Below are 15,275 nucleotides of genomic sequence, written 5' to 3'. Positions count from 1 at the left end.
AGGAAATCCTGATATTCCGATCAGCTTCATCTCATGGCCAAATCAACAGACATTTGTCCGACTCGACAGACTGCCAAGCATCAGCCGCATTGGGGCAGAAGGAGAACCCTCGCAGTCCCCAAATATTTTGCAAAATCAGCATTAATGGTTTCTTTTCTTCCTTTCCCCATAACACTCAATGACATCATTGCTACACACCATGACTTTTGGTGAAGAAAACGTGGCTGCCCACCAGTGAAGGCTGTGTCTTCACTGGTGGGCAGTGGAGAGCCTCGCTTGCCCCATCAGTGGGGAGGAGGCAGCAGGGCTGGGCCAGCAGAATGCTGAGTGTTTGTGATGCAAACACGGCCCTTCCCAACATCAATAAAAGAAGTGGCATCAGTCGAAAGTGTCCAGCTGGGTCTGTGTGATACAGTGGGATTGTCTAACTTGCCAGTCATTGTTAGAGAATTCGCAATCCACTTTGGTGTATCACATGGGGTCCTGAGAGCATTTGGGGCTTTGTTGAGCAAAGCCCGCACCAGATGGCACCCCCCCCCCCCCCCCCTGCATTCCTGTGGATGCACTGTTGTGTTTCTGTGTTTATTAAATCAGCGTGTAGTACTATGATCTTCCTCAGTTAGCTACCTCACAGGGATGGTTACAGGACCAGACTGTGTAGGTGTTGGGAGCAATTGCTCACACATTAGAAAGCCTCCCAGTCTGCAGTGCTGCAGGAATCTGCCTCCGGATTGCTTTTCCTTGCATGCGCCTTGAAAACAGAGAAAAGAACCCTGAATCTCTGAAGCTGCAGGACGCAGGAACGTTTCGGGGAGCTCGAGCACAGAAAATCCATTCAAAATGCTCCCTGCTCAAGGTGGAGTTCAGAAACTTCAGGGCTAAAGGCTGAATATAGTGAGAATTAAAGGCTCCTACAGCTGCAGGTATTCTGCTTAAAACTGCATTCATGATTTATACCTTCACCATCTAACACAGCATGAACAGGGAGAAACACGAGCTATCATGTTGACAGTAATGTCGCATTAAAAAGTGATGCCCGTTTGTCCGCGGCTTCATACGGCGCCATCTGCTGTATGACACATTATCAGAGTCTACGAGTTCGTGACCGCGTTTGAATGTTACAACACACCAAAGTATGACTTATTACACAGCAGCAGCAATGGCCCACTGTAAGGACTTATTTGAGATCAATAATTCCAGCTAGCATCGTGTTGCTGTTGTTGCGCCTGAGTATGAGATTAATCCCCTGAAAGCAGAGCGATGCTGTGCATTTTTATGCCACTGGGACCATGTGACATCATGGCCAATATTATGGTGTGGAGAAAAAACAACATCTACAACACAACTCCTAATTATTTTCAAGTCATCATAAAAGTAGCGTTTATGAGTCTTTTTACGACTCGTGTGTGTTTAGGAGCGCAGCTATAAAACGTGATTCACGCTCTAAAATGGGTCTTTATATAAATTGTGATCCATTATAGACTCTGTGCACTGAAGAACATTCTTGCGTCATCTTTCTTTGTACTGCTACAGTTCCCTGTGATTGTGTCCTTCACCTTCCCTCCGCTGCCCCTCAGTCCTGAAAAACTGCCCCTGATTTTCCAACGAAAGCGGCTCTATAATCGTCATGCTAATCGCATTTTTCAAAACTGTCTCGTTGCGTACCCTACATGAAGCCAGCAGACTGCTGAGTGTGGGACTGCAGTGCCAGCTCAGGTCTAAAGGTTGCTGCTGCCGCCGTCTACCGCGGCCAGGAAATCTTTAGCTGCTGACCAACATCTGCTGACTGTTCCTGTCTCACTGTGACCGATGTACCGTCTCGCTTTAGTGGCCATCGACTCGTTTTCAAAACGGCCACATCTACAGTCACATTATTAATTCGTTTCTCTTTTTTTTAGTGCAACGGGCTAAAGATTTCTGCTTGGCGCTGCTGCTGTTACTGCTGCTGCTGCTGAATGGTGCTTTCAGAACTGTACTTTAACCTTCTGGATGAGATCTTTCTTGTATCACAGTGTCAAAGTTGTGTTTGTTTTAAAAGAAGATGCAGCTGTATAAAACGCATTCTTCCATTTTCTGATTTCCTCAGTTCGAGCAGTTAAGTTTAGCATCTGAGGGAACCGTTAATGTGCGTCAGTGCAAAGAGCTGATCGGCTACAGCCCACCCGGCATGCATAATTGTGCATCTGGGTTTTCCTACACTTTTCATAACTTTAAAGGCCTTTAGAAGTCACAGAGGAGAGATATAATTCTACGCAGGCACCCATTCGGCGACAGGGCCAAAGTGAACCTGGACATTTCCATTTAGCTGATAGCAGCTGCAGCAGCAGCTACCCATCATTTTTCTCTGAGAGCTGTTTTAGTTCAAGTTGGGGTCAGTGTTTAATATCAGAGAGGGGGGGGGGGGGGGACCTGTCTAATTACTTCGGATATCGAATCTGCTCCCAGAATTGGTTGAACGGAGCAGCAACGTGTGAAGGACTGTCTGATTTGAGAAATGTCATCATATTAATGGGCATTATTGTTGAAATTAGGAGCAGCTGTTGTTTTTTTTAAATAAAATTGATCAAGATCATAAATCCCCACAGGTATATATGGTTTAGAGCAACTCAGGAGCTCATCATTCATGCCATCATCTCCAACAAAGAAGCCGACGTGCAGCTAGCTGAGGCTCTGTTGAAGAATTGTTGCTCGGGCACGTTTTGCCTGGAAACTCCTGATTGCCAAGTGACCTTTCCTATTAATGTAATTGGGCGTGATGTTATCTCCTCGCAGCATGCGGCCTCGCTGCACGCTCAGGGCGGAGGAGCACGCCGAGGCAGGGAGGAGGCGCGTTACAATACAGCAAGACAGAATGCAATTTAGGCAGCTTAATGCTTATGCAGCAGAATGCAACTCAGTGACATTGTGAATAATGAATATACACCTCTCCAAATCCTTTTATGCATGCCCCCCCCCCCCCCATCCCTCTGTATTTTGCATCCCGAGGACTCGACTGTAAATCTGGCTCAATGGTCTTCGGCAGAACATGTTTTGTTTTCCAATTACCTGCCGACAGCTCTCTGTCCACCCCCCACCCACACACCCACCCACACACACACACACACCCCACACACCCGATCAATTTACAGACTCCATGTTCAGGCAACACACAGCCTTGGCAAAGCAGACAGCTCGTCATGCTCAGTGCTGTGCTCAGGTCTTTGCTGCAGCAGTGCCGGTTATGACATACAATAATAACGGCAACAATAGTGCATCCACAAAAGTTGGGCAACATTACTCCTGCCAGCATTCTTCAACATGCGCCACTTGTGTCAACCCCCCCACCTCTTCACCGAACAAGCTGGTGGGCTTCCGGGGCATAAATGATGAGATGAAACTGATTGTGTTCCGATGCGTTTTACGCGGGAAGAGGACGAGAGCAGGGGTGACGAATGAACGCGCGGCAGCTGGTGTGAGCAGCGCGCATGTAATCCCTCAAAAGGGCCGCAAATGGAAGATATCTCACATGTTGTCATTTGTAACCGGAGCTGTTTTGTCAGGCTTCGGAAGTTATTCATGTTAATAAACGCTTACATGCGCGCTTCTCATCTCAAGCTTTACCTGCAGAAAGGTTGGAAATCAACCATAACTAAGAATTATTGACAGTTTCCCTGGTGCTGCGGTTTTATTAATGCAAATTCACAGAAAGGCGGAAATGTGTAAATATGTAGTAAACATAACAAATCATGTTGGAGGCTGCGGGAAGATGATGGCAACGATGCTCCCTTCTGCACAACTTGTGTTCAGAGTTTAAAAATAAGCCTGAAAGTTTAAAAATAACCTCTTTTTTGGCAGTTGTGGAGGGAGAAAATATCTCTTTTGCCTTGTTTGTCTTTCATGATGCATCACCGTGTCTGTCCACAGAATAACCACCACTGCGGCGTGCATGATGGACCTGAGGCGGTACCCTCTGGATGAACAGAACTGCACCCTGGAAATAGAAAGCTGTAAGTGATGATAACTCACTGCAACTCACTGAAAGTTTCCATGGAAGCTGCTGTCGGATACTGTGTTTAATTAAAACAACAAGCTCTGCTCTTTTTTTCGCCAGTCGTCTCGTGTCTTTCACTGCTGCCTTGAGAAATCTCAGCGCTCGCTGATGTGCATTGATTACTCTTCTCTCAGTGTGACAAATGGAGCGGGCCACCTCTGGATCTTTAGCCGTTGCGGGCGAAGTAGCATTAATATCGCAGGGCTTGAGTGGACCCTCGGGGTCGTGCAGCGGCTGGACCAAACGTAGTTCACCATTAGCTCATCACGTCCTCAATAATCATTTAGAGCCCGAATCAGGTTTATTGTATTGAAAATGGCCACATTATGAGGAATTATGGTAGATAATTGGAAGAATAGAGCGAATGAATATAAAAAGGACAAAAGTGTTTAAAATACATGGGATATATAACGGCAAAGTGGCTCGTGAATGGATGATTAGATGAATTAAATTCGTTTATAGAATATTTATAATTAAAAGGCTTTTAGCAACTGGTTTAAATACTGCACAGGGTCTACAGTGCTGATTTGAAATGCATGCTCGCAAACCTCAAATGTGAAATCTTTTGTCAAACTGTAAAACCAGGCCGCATTTATCGCATTAATTCATTTATTTTTGCAGCGTTGAGCAGCAACAGGATGGATTCCCGTGTGCTAACACAGATGCAATTTCATTTAAATGAAGCTATTTCGTGTCCGTTTTCCGATACTTTAATTTGGACGAATCGATATCCAGGAGGAAATTTTGATACGTTTGTAATTAAAGAAAAATGTATTTGCTTGATCATTTTCATTGACCACCGCATCAATCACGGTGCCTGCTCGATACAGCAGATATTTGTAGCTGTCCCGGGATAAAAGCGTAGAGCGTTCGGCCACATCAGGAGGCAATGAAATATGGATACGAGTCGAATTAAAAACTTGCGAGAATACCTGCTATTTATGCACAGGAATTGTTCTGCACTGGGGGGAGTCACGCACATTAAGCATCATTTTGATTGATTAGGCAGGCGGTTGTTTCAATTTCATGGACAATGTCACATTTCTTTAGCCTAAACCCCCAGAGAGAGATTTAATGGAAATGAATCCTGGTCACGAGTTTAACGCCAGCCAGGTTCGGACGTCATGTAAGAGAATGTGAAATGTGGTTCCACTCCCTGGACTGAGAAATTGCTATGCTGTGAATTCATGCTAGCCCGGTGACATAAATCTCCTGCTGTGGTCATTTTCAAGTACGCTGCCAGTCGAGAATATGTGGAAGCGTCGGCAAGTCTAGTGACACATGTTAATAAATATTCATGCTGCTAATAATGCATGCAGTGACCCTCCGTTTTTTGTAAAATGTACCTAAGGTTTATAACATTTCACTTATCAGTTTATGCCAGTAGTGCCTAAGCAGCCTGTTTCACATGCTCAGCTTTCACACGTGTGCTGTAATGTTAATGTTTCACACATTTTTGTCGGCCCATGTATGACTGTACCCTGATTGGCTGCGGTGGTGTCACCTGATGTGGAAATGGCTCAAAACTCCAGGGAATGATGAAGCATTCTATTGTGCACGAACACTCCTGGTAGCTTTACCAACTCACCAACTCACCACCAAACAGAGAGAACAGCCGGCATCTATGAACACGTGTGAGTCCTCACGCTGCTCTCTCTCCCCCTCCCCCGATTTTTGCTTTGACACAGACGGATATACCACAGATGACATCGTCTTCTTCTGGCAAGGGGGAGACACCGCTGTGACCGGAGTCGACAAGCTAGAGTTACCTCAGTTCTCTATCGTAGGCATCCGCCTCGTGTCCAGGGAGGTCAGGTTTACTACAGGTGAGACCGTCGAAAGCTATCAATTTTTCACACCTGTACAACAGCTCGAGGCTATTTCAGAACCCTGGTGTCCGTCCACAAATTAGGCAAACTGGTTGAAAGGTGTGTTAGCGGCGGTATTTTCCAAACACGCCTATAAGCCTTGTGTGGGTTTTAGAAAAAAGGAGAAAGATCTCATGTTAGAGCTTCAGAAAATCTTTGAACGTAGCTTGCAACCATTAATCGAAGCTTTACTCTGGTGATCTAAGGCGACCGGTTCCGCCTTGATCAAGTATGCATGCTAAGATATTGATTCATTCAAAGATTTAGAGCAACCTGCAGATGATGAGGTCATTTATCACGGTGGGTTCCCCCATCGCAAGCTAGCTTCAAGATTAAAACCCGCATGTTTATCTGAAGCCTGTGGTGATGTACTGCAAATAAACCTGTAGACCGAACACGCCTGAATCACATTTAGCTGTATTTGAAGCTCTATTACTGCTTTCACGAAGCATAAATATGAAGTGCGTGTTGTTGTGGTGTTTAAACTTAATCAGCGTGCCGCAGCTGCGCACGTATCCGCACGCCTTCCGTCCATGTGCGAGAGGCGTTATTCACCTCTAGACCGTCCTGCTGGCGTTTAGGGGACACAGAAAGTGCAACAGAAACACAGAGCAGCTCTTTGTGACAATCCTCAGAGGGATGCTGGTGCTGCCTGCTGAGATAGGGGGTTGCAGAAAAATCTGCCGTGTTTGCGACTTTCTGCCATGTTTAATTGGAATCGAACTTGTCCCTGGAAAGGAATCCATCGCTTTGGGGAAATTAAGTGCTCCGTCTGAATAAATGGAGAAATGACTACCCCTCGTGTTGTCAGGGTGCAGACTTTGGGATTCTTCGAGTTGCGCCGGTGTTTTCCTATTCTCCGATTTGTGGCTCAACCCATTGTCCTTGCAGGTTCCTATCCGAGGCTTTCACTAAGTTTCAGGATTAAGAGGAACATCGGTTACTTCATCCTGCAGACTTATATGCCCTCCATCCTGATCACCATCCTCTCCTGGGTCTCCTTCTGGATCAATTACGATGCCTCTGCAGCTCGGGTGGCCCTGGGTAAGAACCAGATGCATTAATAAACGTCTGCCTGCCATGTCCACTGATGGCCTCCACATTTACCTGCGACGCTCAATTTTAAACTGATGTGAGTCTTCTGGGTTCCAGCTCTTTCCCTCAGTTCTTTTGGCCCAACCTTGAGTGAAAGTTGCGCAACACATCTTCCCAGAATGGGTAGCGCCTGTGCAGCCGGGACGCGGCGCATCGATCATCACCGTTTCCCTGTCAACGCTGTCCATTTCCTCTTTTTACTTGGCACCGCGTAATTAATTAACACCATCAAAACGAATGGGAGCGTTGGACACTTTATCGCCTTTTACAGCAACCGACCACTAGGTGGCAAATGAGATGCTTTGAAAAGTCTTTCAGTGACACAAACAGGTGTCATTTGAAACAGCGTTTGCATTTCTTGCCTGTTTCACTCTTTCGTTGCGTCTGAATGGGGCGAATGAACCCTGATGGGGGGGTTTTCTGTGTCTGTGCTCAGGAGTGACAACGGTGCTCACCATGACAACCATTAACACCCACCTTCGGGAGACTCTCCCGAAGATTCCATACGTGAAAGCCATCGACGTCTACCTCATGGGCTGTTTCGTGTTCGTGTTCCTGGCCCTGCTCGAGTATGCCTTCGTGAACTACGTGTTCTTCGGCCGCGGCCCGGCGCAGCAGAAGAAGCTGAGCGAGAGGGTCGGCAAAAGCAACAACGAGCGCATGAGATACGAGGAGAAGCGGCTGAGGGAACAGGTTTGCACCCCCGCCCCCCCCCCCCCCCCTCTGCTCGGCCTCAGCCTCAACCTTTTATGTATTGCTTTAGTTTTGAATCCATTCACGCGGACACATTACTCCATGAAGTTATCTGCCGGCACCAAAGTGGCCGGCGCCGCCATCATCATCCATCGCTCCACCCTCAAGCACTGACACTGATTTTTATTGAGCGTAGCCGCGGTCTTTGCGATAGAGGCCCGTGTAGCTCGACAGAGGTGTCAACACACTTGTTCCCCCCAGGTTGTATGTTTACGCCGCGTGCTTCATTCATTCTCTCCCTCTGCTAACATGGGACGTTCTGCCTCGCAAAAAATGTTTCGGGGTATCAGTTTTTTGGTCAAGAAAGAGGCGATGAATTGAACCATCCGTGTGCTTTCCATAAGAGGCGGCGGAGCGTGAATGAAGCTACGCCGCTTTCCCTCATTTCTGGATTGATTTCTGCTGTGTGTGAAGTACTCTGCATATTCAGAGCTGTTCCTGTTAACTCTGCACTACCGGACGTGTCGGATGCACTGTGTGATCTTGACGAAAAAAAACAAAAAACGAAAATGTGCTTCTCTGCATTTGAATTTGATCGTCATTTTAATGTTCTCTTCGCTTTTCTTTCACATTGCAAGGACTCCATTTCCGTGCCGTTTCAAACCAACACCTTCAGGTCATTTACACAGCGAAGAAATCTGTATCTCGAAGAACAACGAAAAGTTGGGGTACATGTATTTAGACATCATATCAGCTGTAGGACAGCCTGCACTGTAGCTGCCTGTTGATGATGTTAATTATTTCTGTTGCATGCCAGAATTGACGTTCCATATCATCCCTACATGTTGCTTGGGGGATGGGAGGGAGGGTCTCAGATAGGTTTGATTATGTAGGGGCTTTGGGGGCCGCTCGCCCACGCTTCAGCCCCGGCTGACTCCTTCGCCTCTGCTCTCCCCACGCAGGTGGATCCGTATGGAAACATCCTCCTCACCACGCTGGAGATGAACAACGAAGTGATGCCTTCCGACGTGGGGAGCAGCGTCAGTGACTCTCGGAATTCCGTCATGTCCTTCGACAGCTCCGGGGTCCAGTTCAGGAAGCCCATGGTGCCCCGAGACGGCTTCAGCCACCACTCGCTAGACAGGAGCGCCATGCGGAGCCGGGCCAACTGTCGGCTACGGAGACGCTCCTCCAAGCTCAAGTTGAAAATTCCAAACCTGTCAGATGTTAGCACCATTGACAAGTGGTCCCGGGTCATTTTCCCCATCACCTTTGGATTTTTCAACCTAATCTACTGGTTGTACTATGTGAATTGATGTGCACCCCACCAGGAATCATGGGCCATATTTTGAGAGCACATTAAATTGGCTTTGATACAGTTCCAAAATATGTATACACATATACAAATTGAACATATGTATATGCATATTTCTATATATTATATTTATATATACACGTGAAATCTGAAAGACTTTCCAATGTACAAAGTATTAATAGGATGACTTGAATGTTTAAGAATAATTGCGGAGAAGAGGAGAATTTCAAGGCTTTGAGTTACTTTTTCCTCATGAAAAGAAAGAAACAGACGAACAAACATCCCGACGGGGGGGTTTTGGAACTAAAGACTGCATGATATTTTGCTAAAAAAGAAAATTAATGAGAAAAAAGGGGACATGGAAGCTCTCGGGAGTGAAAAGATGTCTCAGAGTCCCATTGACTTTTTATCGATGCGTGCCGCGATCCGAAATCCTCTACTGCAGCTCACGAGTGGAGGGGCAGACCCCCACAGACCCACCCCATGCCCCCCTCCTCCTGTCCATTGTCCCCCACCCACCCCACCCCATCACCCATGGATACCACACGGGGAAGTCTCCACTCCCACACTGTACAGCAACCTAGTTTGGATTATGTGTCGTTCCTTGGCTTTTTTGAAGTGTCGTTCTCTCTATCGGACATCAGATTCCGGCCATTGACAAGGTCGGCGATGATGAGGGTGGGGGGGTGGGAAGGGTGTGTGTGGGGGGGGGGGATGGGATGTCCAACCGCCGCATTGCCTCCCTGAGTCAACGCAAACTCCTTTCCTTTCTCTTCTCATGTTATTTTTAGGGAAGGGCGGGGGTGGAAGGAGGTGGGAGGGTGAGTGGGCTTGGGGCAGGGTGGGACGGGTGGTGGGGTGGGGGTTCATTACGGTTAAAAAAAAGAAAGAAAAAAAACAACGTGCTGATTATTGTAGATATGATTTTGTCTTGGAAAAATATACTGTGATTTGGAAGAGTGTTGGAACCTGTTCAAGGGCATTATGAAGTGAAAAGTCAGAGGTTTGCATTACTCATTCTTGGTGTGTGTGTGTGCGTGTGTGTGTGTGTGTGTGTGTGTTGGGGGGCATATTCTAAACATTTTATCAATCAGATGCTTCAAGTGTACTTTTACTGTTTATTCCTTCCTATCGAGCGATTCACATGCGAGTTCTTCGGCATCACATCCTGCTTTGTGTCCGCTGTGGGGTTGTGGGGGGGGGGGCTTTTGTGATTCATATGAAGTTGTTCCACATTTATATTCTAAAGCATCTACATATCAGCCCACGGTTTGACCAGTTGTCACCCACCTCACAGTATTTTTGAGCCTTTCTGTCGTCGAGGCCATCCGAAATTTAACGTTCCCGTCTCTGGTTTCAGGAAATGGAGGGGGGGGTGGGGGGGGGGGATAAGAAGTTGACGGCAACCACAAGGCCTTTAATCCGTACACCACGTGTTTGGTTTTGCTCACACGCTCTGCTTCGACAAACGCTCAGGTTGATTTGCAAAGAGAAAAGATCGCCGTCGTGTTTTTCCCCTTTTTGGCGAAGATCTCGGATCGAACGGACTTTCAGCCTAATAAAAGTTAAGGATTGATCAGTTCATTAAAGTAAATATTTAACACTACAGAAAACGCTCAAAGGTGTCACTGGGGCACAAAAAGGAAAGGGACCCTGGTGTGCTGGTCTGTTGGTCACAGTGACGTCAGCTAAATGTGCTGTTGCCACCTTTCTAAGTCAAAGAGGGGAAAACTGCCTTAAAAGAAAAAAAAAAGTCCCGTGATCCATTAAAAAAGCCCAGCCGGTGTCAGGGTGACACCACTGGTTGAGGTTTGTCTTTCCGTCTGCAGCTGAACAATCTGTCCTTCGTCTTTATCAACCGTGACGTCCAAAGAAATGCACGACCGCAACGTAGTGACAACGAAGCGTAGTCGGAGACAACAAGTGCCACAATCAACTGGAGTAGCAACGGATTTTGGGAGAAACTGGCGCGGAAACAGTTTGTTCTTTTAACTATAAATCGTCAGTATTGTGCTGCTGGTGAGTGACGAAGGGTCGCTGGAAATGTGGCCCATTTGTGATCCCCAAAGTTGCCTAAGAGAGGCAATTAAGACTGAAATTGAGCGAACTTGAACGCGGTAGCTTAAGATGTTGCAGTCTTTTGCACTTTGGAAGAGAATTCCCAGTATTATAAAAGAAGAATGCGCCGGTTTGGCATGAAACTGATGCGCTGACAGTGAACAGACACAAAGTAATCTAAAATCTACAGTACGTTTCATCTCATGCACTCTCACGTGTGCAACACGCTACGGCGGTGGCGGCTGATGTAGCTAAAGAACGGAATGAGTCAGTTTTGCTGCACGATGCTGGTGTCATTAAAAATTGTTGGAGCTCCCTTTTATCCCAAATATAGAAACTCCACCACACTTTCACGCTGCTTTTCTAATCCATTAGAGTCCAGGTGACGCAGGAAGATGGTGCACATTCATGATCCTTAATGTGAGATTTTTTATTTTCTTAAATTTCTTTTATCTGTTGTCGCTTCATCTCTGCATAGCAACGGCTGGATAAGCTGTCAGAGGGCAATACGATGGATCAGAACAAGTGTCAGACTGTGAGGCCGGAGGACAGTGTTGGTTCCAGCCCATTGGGACTCAAGGCTACCATAAGTGTTATTTTTAGCTGGATCGCCGCTCCGATCAGGAAGAAGGCTAATGCATCTGCTGCGTGGTTTCCGTGAAAGACCCTTTGATTCCAAAAACACAAACTGATGATTGAGCATTCAGCTCAGTTGGCTCCCGGAGAATCTGTACAAACATAAATTTCTCTTGCAATATTTGATGGAGATCCTAAACAAACGCAGATGCATTAAAAGACCCCGCATGCTTAAGACCGCCTGTTTCACCGAGAACACATTTTACCTGATTTCTGAACACCATCATCAGCACATCCATCCCAGAAGCTGTGAGGACCTTCTGTTCTATGCTTTTACTTTTAGGATATTTGCTTCTACAGGAGAGAACAATAGATTTCCTTTCACGCATATGTTCACTATGTAGAAGAGGAGGGGGAAAAAGTGTTGAACTGATTTCAATGTGAATTTTCTTGCCTCTAGTGTATATGTGTAATTACATGTGAATTGTTCTGTAAATATGATATCTTTCACTTAAATAGTTCTTAATGCATGAACAAAAACATGGCAGTTCGTAATACCAGCTAGCCTCACTGCTAACGGCATGGACAGCTTCTCTAGCATTGGCATACTTCTGCAAACAAACCTTGGAGAAAAAAGAAAAAAAAAAGAAAACAGGACACACAAGGAATACACGGTGTGGGCAAAATAATGGAGGGATCGACACGTTGAAATGATCGCACGGTGAACGAGGAGCTCCGAGCTCGGGTTCACCGATCCACTCACGAGTCAAGCAAATGCTAGTGTTGAAGATTCCCGATAAAATCACTTTGCTTTTACCGTATGTTTAAACCCGGGTTTCCCACTTTTCCTCCATCTTTATCTTTCCAGAGCATCGGTGCACTCTGGCTGCAGCACTTAGGAATCTCTTCTATCAAATTTAAGGGCCTGATGTTAGCAGATTCGCGCTAAAGGAGCAGGCTAGCCTTAAGTGTGGGATGTTCTTTCTCGTTCCTTTAGAACAAATGTGCGCCATCGAAAAGGGTTCTGGCCCAGTACAGCTGCTCACGAGTATCGAGAGGAAGTCGGGATATTTGAAAAGCTCCACATGTGTCGTGTTGAGCTGGCGGATGTTGCAATATTGTAGTGCGTTTCGGCAGTTTTGTGTATTTCAAGAGTTTATTGTGTAGTCATGAAGACTACGAAACTGTCCCGTGAGCTCAAATGTGGGGCCGACCTCCTCCGAAAGAGCGGAACGCAGCCACAAACTCGACGCACCGAGGCCCCAACATTCACTGGTGTGCTCGTTATTTTGTGCACACCCTGTAGCTTTTGTTTCGCATGAGGGGGGGTTAAAAAAAACAACAAAAGGTTTTATTTTCATATATTTTTACCTCCACACCTTTTGATTCATCTCTACAGCCAGAAAAAAAGAGGAAAGAACCAGTGTTTACATGCTCAAATTGCACTTGTTTTACAGCCAGCTCTCTACAAAAAAAAAAAAGAACAAAACAAAACAACAAAAAAAGCATAAAACTGGAGGGAAAATGTCAACAGGAAACACGGTACACGGTGGGAGTTTGTGCACATCGTGAACTCGGCAGCGTATTTACTGTAAATCACACAATTTGGGATGGCTGCACCAGGTGCAGGCCGGAGTTTTATCAGGTTTAGCATCATTAGCATCAGCATCAGTCGCCCTTCAACGCTACAGGACGTAAAGGATGCAGCAGCATCTGCACGTAAGCCATGTGTGTGCACGCTGAGTGGGTGTTCCCTGGAATTTCTCTTTAAGAAGTTGCCTCTGGTTACGGTCTGTTGTCGATTACCACATCACCACACTCGGAGGAAGCTGAGCTGATTCCCCCCTCTGCAGGAGCAAAACCAGGGAGAGACAAGGATTTGCTCCCCCCCCACCCCCCCGCAATTCGTATTTTAATATAAATATATCGGCAACTAACGGAAAATCCCCACACAACCAATTGCCCACTTATCTATCGATTCCTTTATTTTCTGTACGAATTAGTAACCAATTTTGTTCACTTCTCTGTTCATTTCCGATTTATCGTATTTGTTGCATTTGTTTATGGATTGTTATTCTTATCGTTGTTGTTGTTTTTTTTCATGAGAAGGAGATGTATCTCATCTGATGTACTGGCACTGGAAGAAAAAAAAAGCATTTGTTCTTTTTTTTCGGTACTGTAGCTGTTCCGTTCACATTGGGCGCTTTATTCGATTGAGTTTGTTCAATAAGGTGTTTGATTTCATTTCAAGTATCGGTACTCATGGAATCCACATTTGTGTAGTATGGAGTTGTAACTTTTTCTTTTCTTTTTTTTTGTCAGTGCAAATTAATGTTATAGTGTCAATCAGCTTTTTTAGGTGTTTGAACAAAATGTGTTTTTTACAAATACAAAGTGTTCAAGTATGTGGTATAAAAAGGGTTATCATTCAAACAACAGACTTTTTACAAATAAAGGCTTATACAGTAACGGAAGCTAATGTCTTTTCATTTGCCCTTTGAGGACTAATATGCTACATGATTTCCTTTGGACATTTATCAATTCATATCCAGTCATTAGTCCCCAAATGGTAAATATGAAGTCGGAGGGTAAAATCAGGTGGTTCACCATCACGGTTCAAGGTTCTCGCCGGAGCTCTCGCTGCTTAGTCGGCGTGACCTGACGACGGCTCTGAAAACAAATTTAGCAAAGCTCGATAATATCTCCTTTTAATTTGATTCCAGAAGACTGAGCGTTTATGAGAATATACCTCATTTCATACCCTATTTCCTGAATAAAGACGCAAAGTGACTCCTGCTGAGAAGTGTAGTATTTGCGCCTTTTTCCATCCAGGAACCATTAAAGGGTTTTTCTGTTAGCGCTGTTGCTAAATATGTCGCCAGTAAAAACCATAAACTGCATACGGGAGGATATGCCCCCCCCCATCCCAGCCGTGTAGAGAGTCTTTGAAGGGCACGACTCTGTCCATGGAAGCATCTTTGGGTTCTTCCTGTATCTACAGCCTCGAGCCAGCAGGCGGGAATACTCGACCGGTAACACTCGAGGAGCAGCCACACGTTTGGCTTAACAGCAGAAGAACACAAAAGGCAACTAATGCATTTAAGTGTTAAAAAAATCTTTAAATTACAAATATGGGATCCAGTTTAGCTGGTTTATTTATTGATTTTCTCAACCCTGGACAAAGTGTTCAGTGCTCTTGAAACCTTTTGTTAGCATTAGCATTAGCTTATTTATAGGAGCAACATATAAAAACAGGATGGTTGCTACAGATCTGCATTTATGTTGCATTTATGACTCAAAGCTATATTAAACAGAAAAATAAGTAAATTTAGGGAATCAGTAAAAGCATTCAACAGTAATATATTAATGAAACTATATTCAACGTGATTTGCGATCATAAATAGTAACAAAATGGCCAAGATATCATAGTGCTTTATTTCTATTTAGGCTCCTACGATTTGTAACCATTATTCTCATGAATAAAAACTAGCAGTATTTTCATTACTGTTATTTCTGCTCTTGCTTTCAATAAGTGAATCTTCAAAGGTCCTAAATCCAGCCGGTCCTCTCCACGTGAGGCAGTACGGCCTCGTGGAAAACTTGTCAATAAAGAAACGGCGGCAGAAATACGCCCACGAGC

At 45.4% G+C, this 15,275-nt stretch overlaps 1 protein-coding gene across 2 annotated transcripts in view; it reads left to right on the top strand.

The window, feature by feature from the left end:
• Nucleotides 1-9,225, top strand: part of gabrb4 (gamma-aminobutyric acid type A receptor subunit beta4) — a 32,469-nt gene extending 23,244 nt beyond the window's left edge. The window contains exons 5-10 of one of the 2 annotated variants that reach the window (XM_057054921.1): nt 3,904-3,986; nt 5,719-5,856; nt 6,790-6,942; nt 7,430-7,686; nt 8,325-8,414; nt 8,649-9,225. In XM_057054921.1, the coding sequence (XP_056910901.1) occupies nt 3,904-3,986; nt 5,719-5,856; nt 6,790-6,942; nt 7,430-7,686; nt 8,325-8,414; nt 8,649-9,002 (1,075 nt within the window). In that variant the 3' untranslated portion in view covers nt 9,003-9,225. The remainder of the gene's footprint in view (nt 1-3,903; nt 3,987-5,718; nt 5,857-6,789; nt 6,943-7,429; nt 7,687-8,324; nt 8,415-8,648) is intronic. The other variant, XM_057054922.1, reaches the window with a different exon arrangement.
• Nucleotides 9,226-15,275: the final 6,050 nt, after the last annotated feature.

Source organism: Takifugu flavidus, chromosome 14 (genome assembly GCF_003711565.1).
Source record: "Takifugu flavidus isolate HTHZ2018 chromosome 14, ASM371156v2, whole genome shotgun sequence".
Taxonomy (NCBI): domain Eukaryota; kingdom Metazoa; phylum Chordata; class Actinopteri; order Tetraodontiformes; family Tetraodontidae; genus Takifugu; species Takifugu flavidus.
The sequence above is the reverse complement of the archived record's forward strand: the minus strand, read 5'-3'. Positions and strand labels throughout refer to the sequence as shown.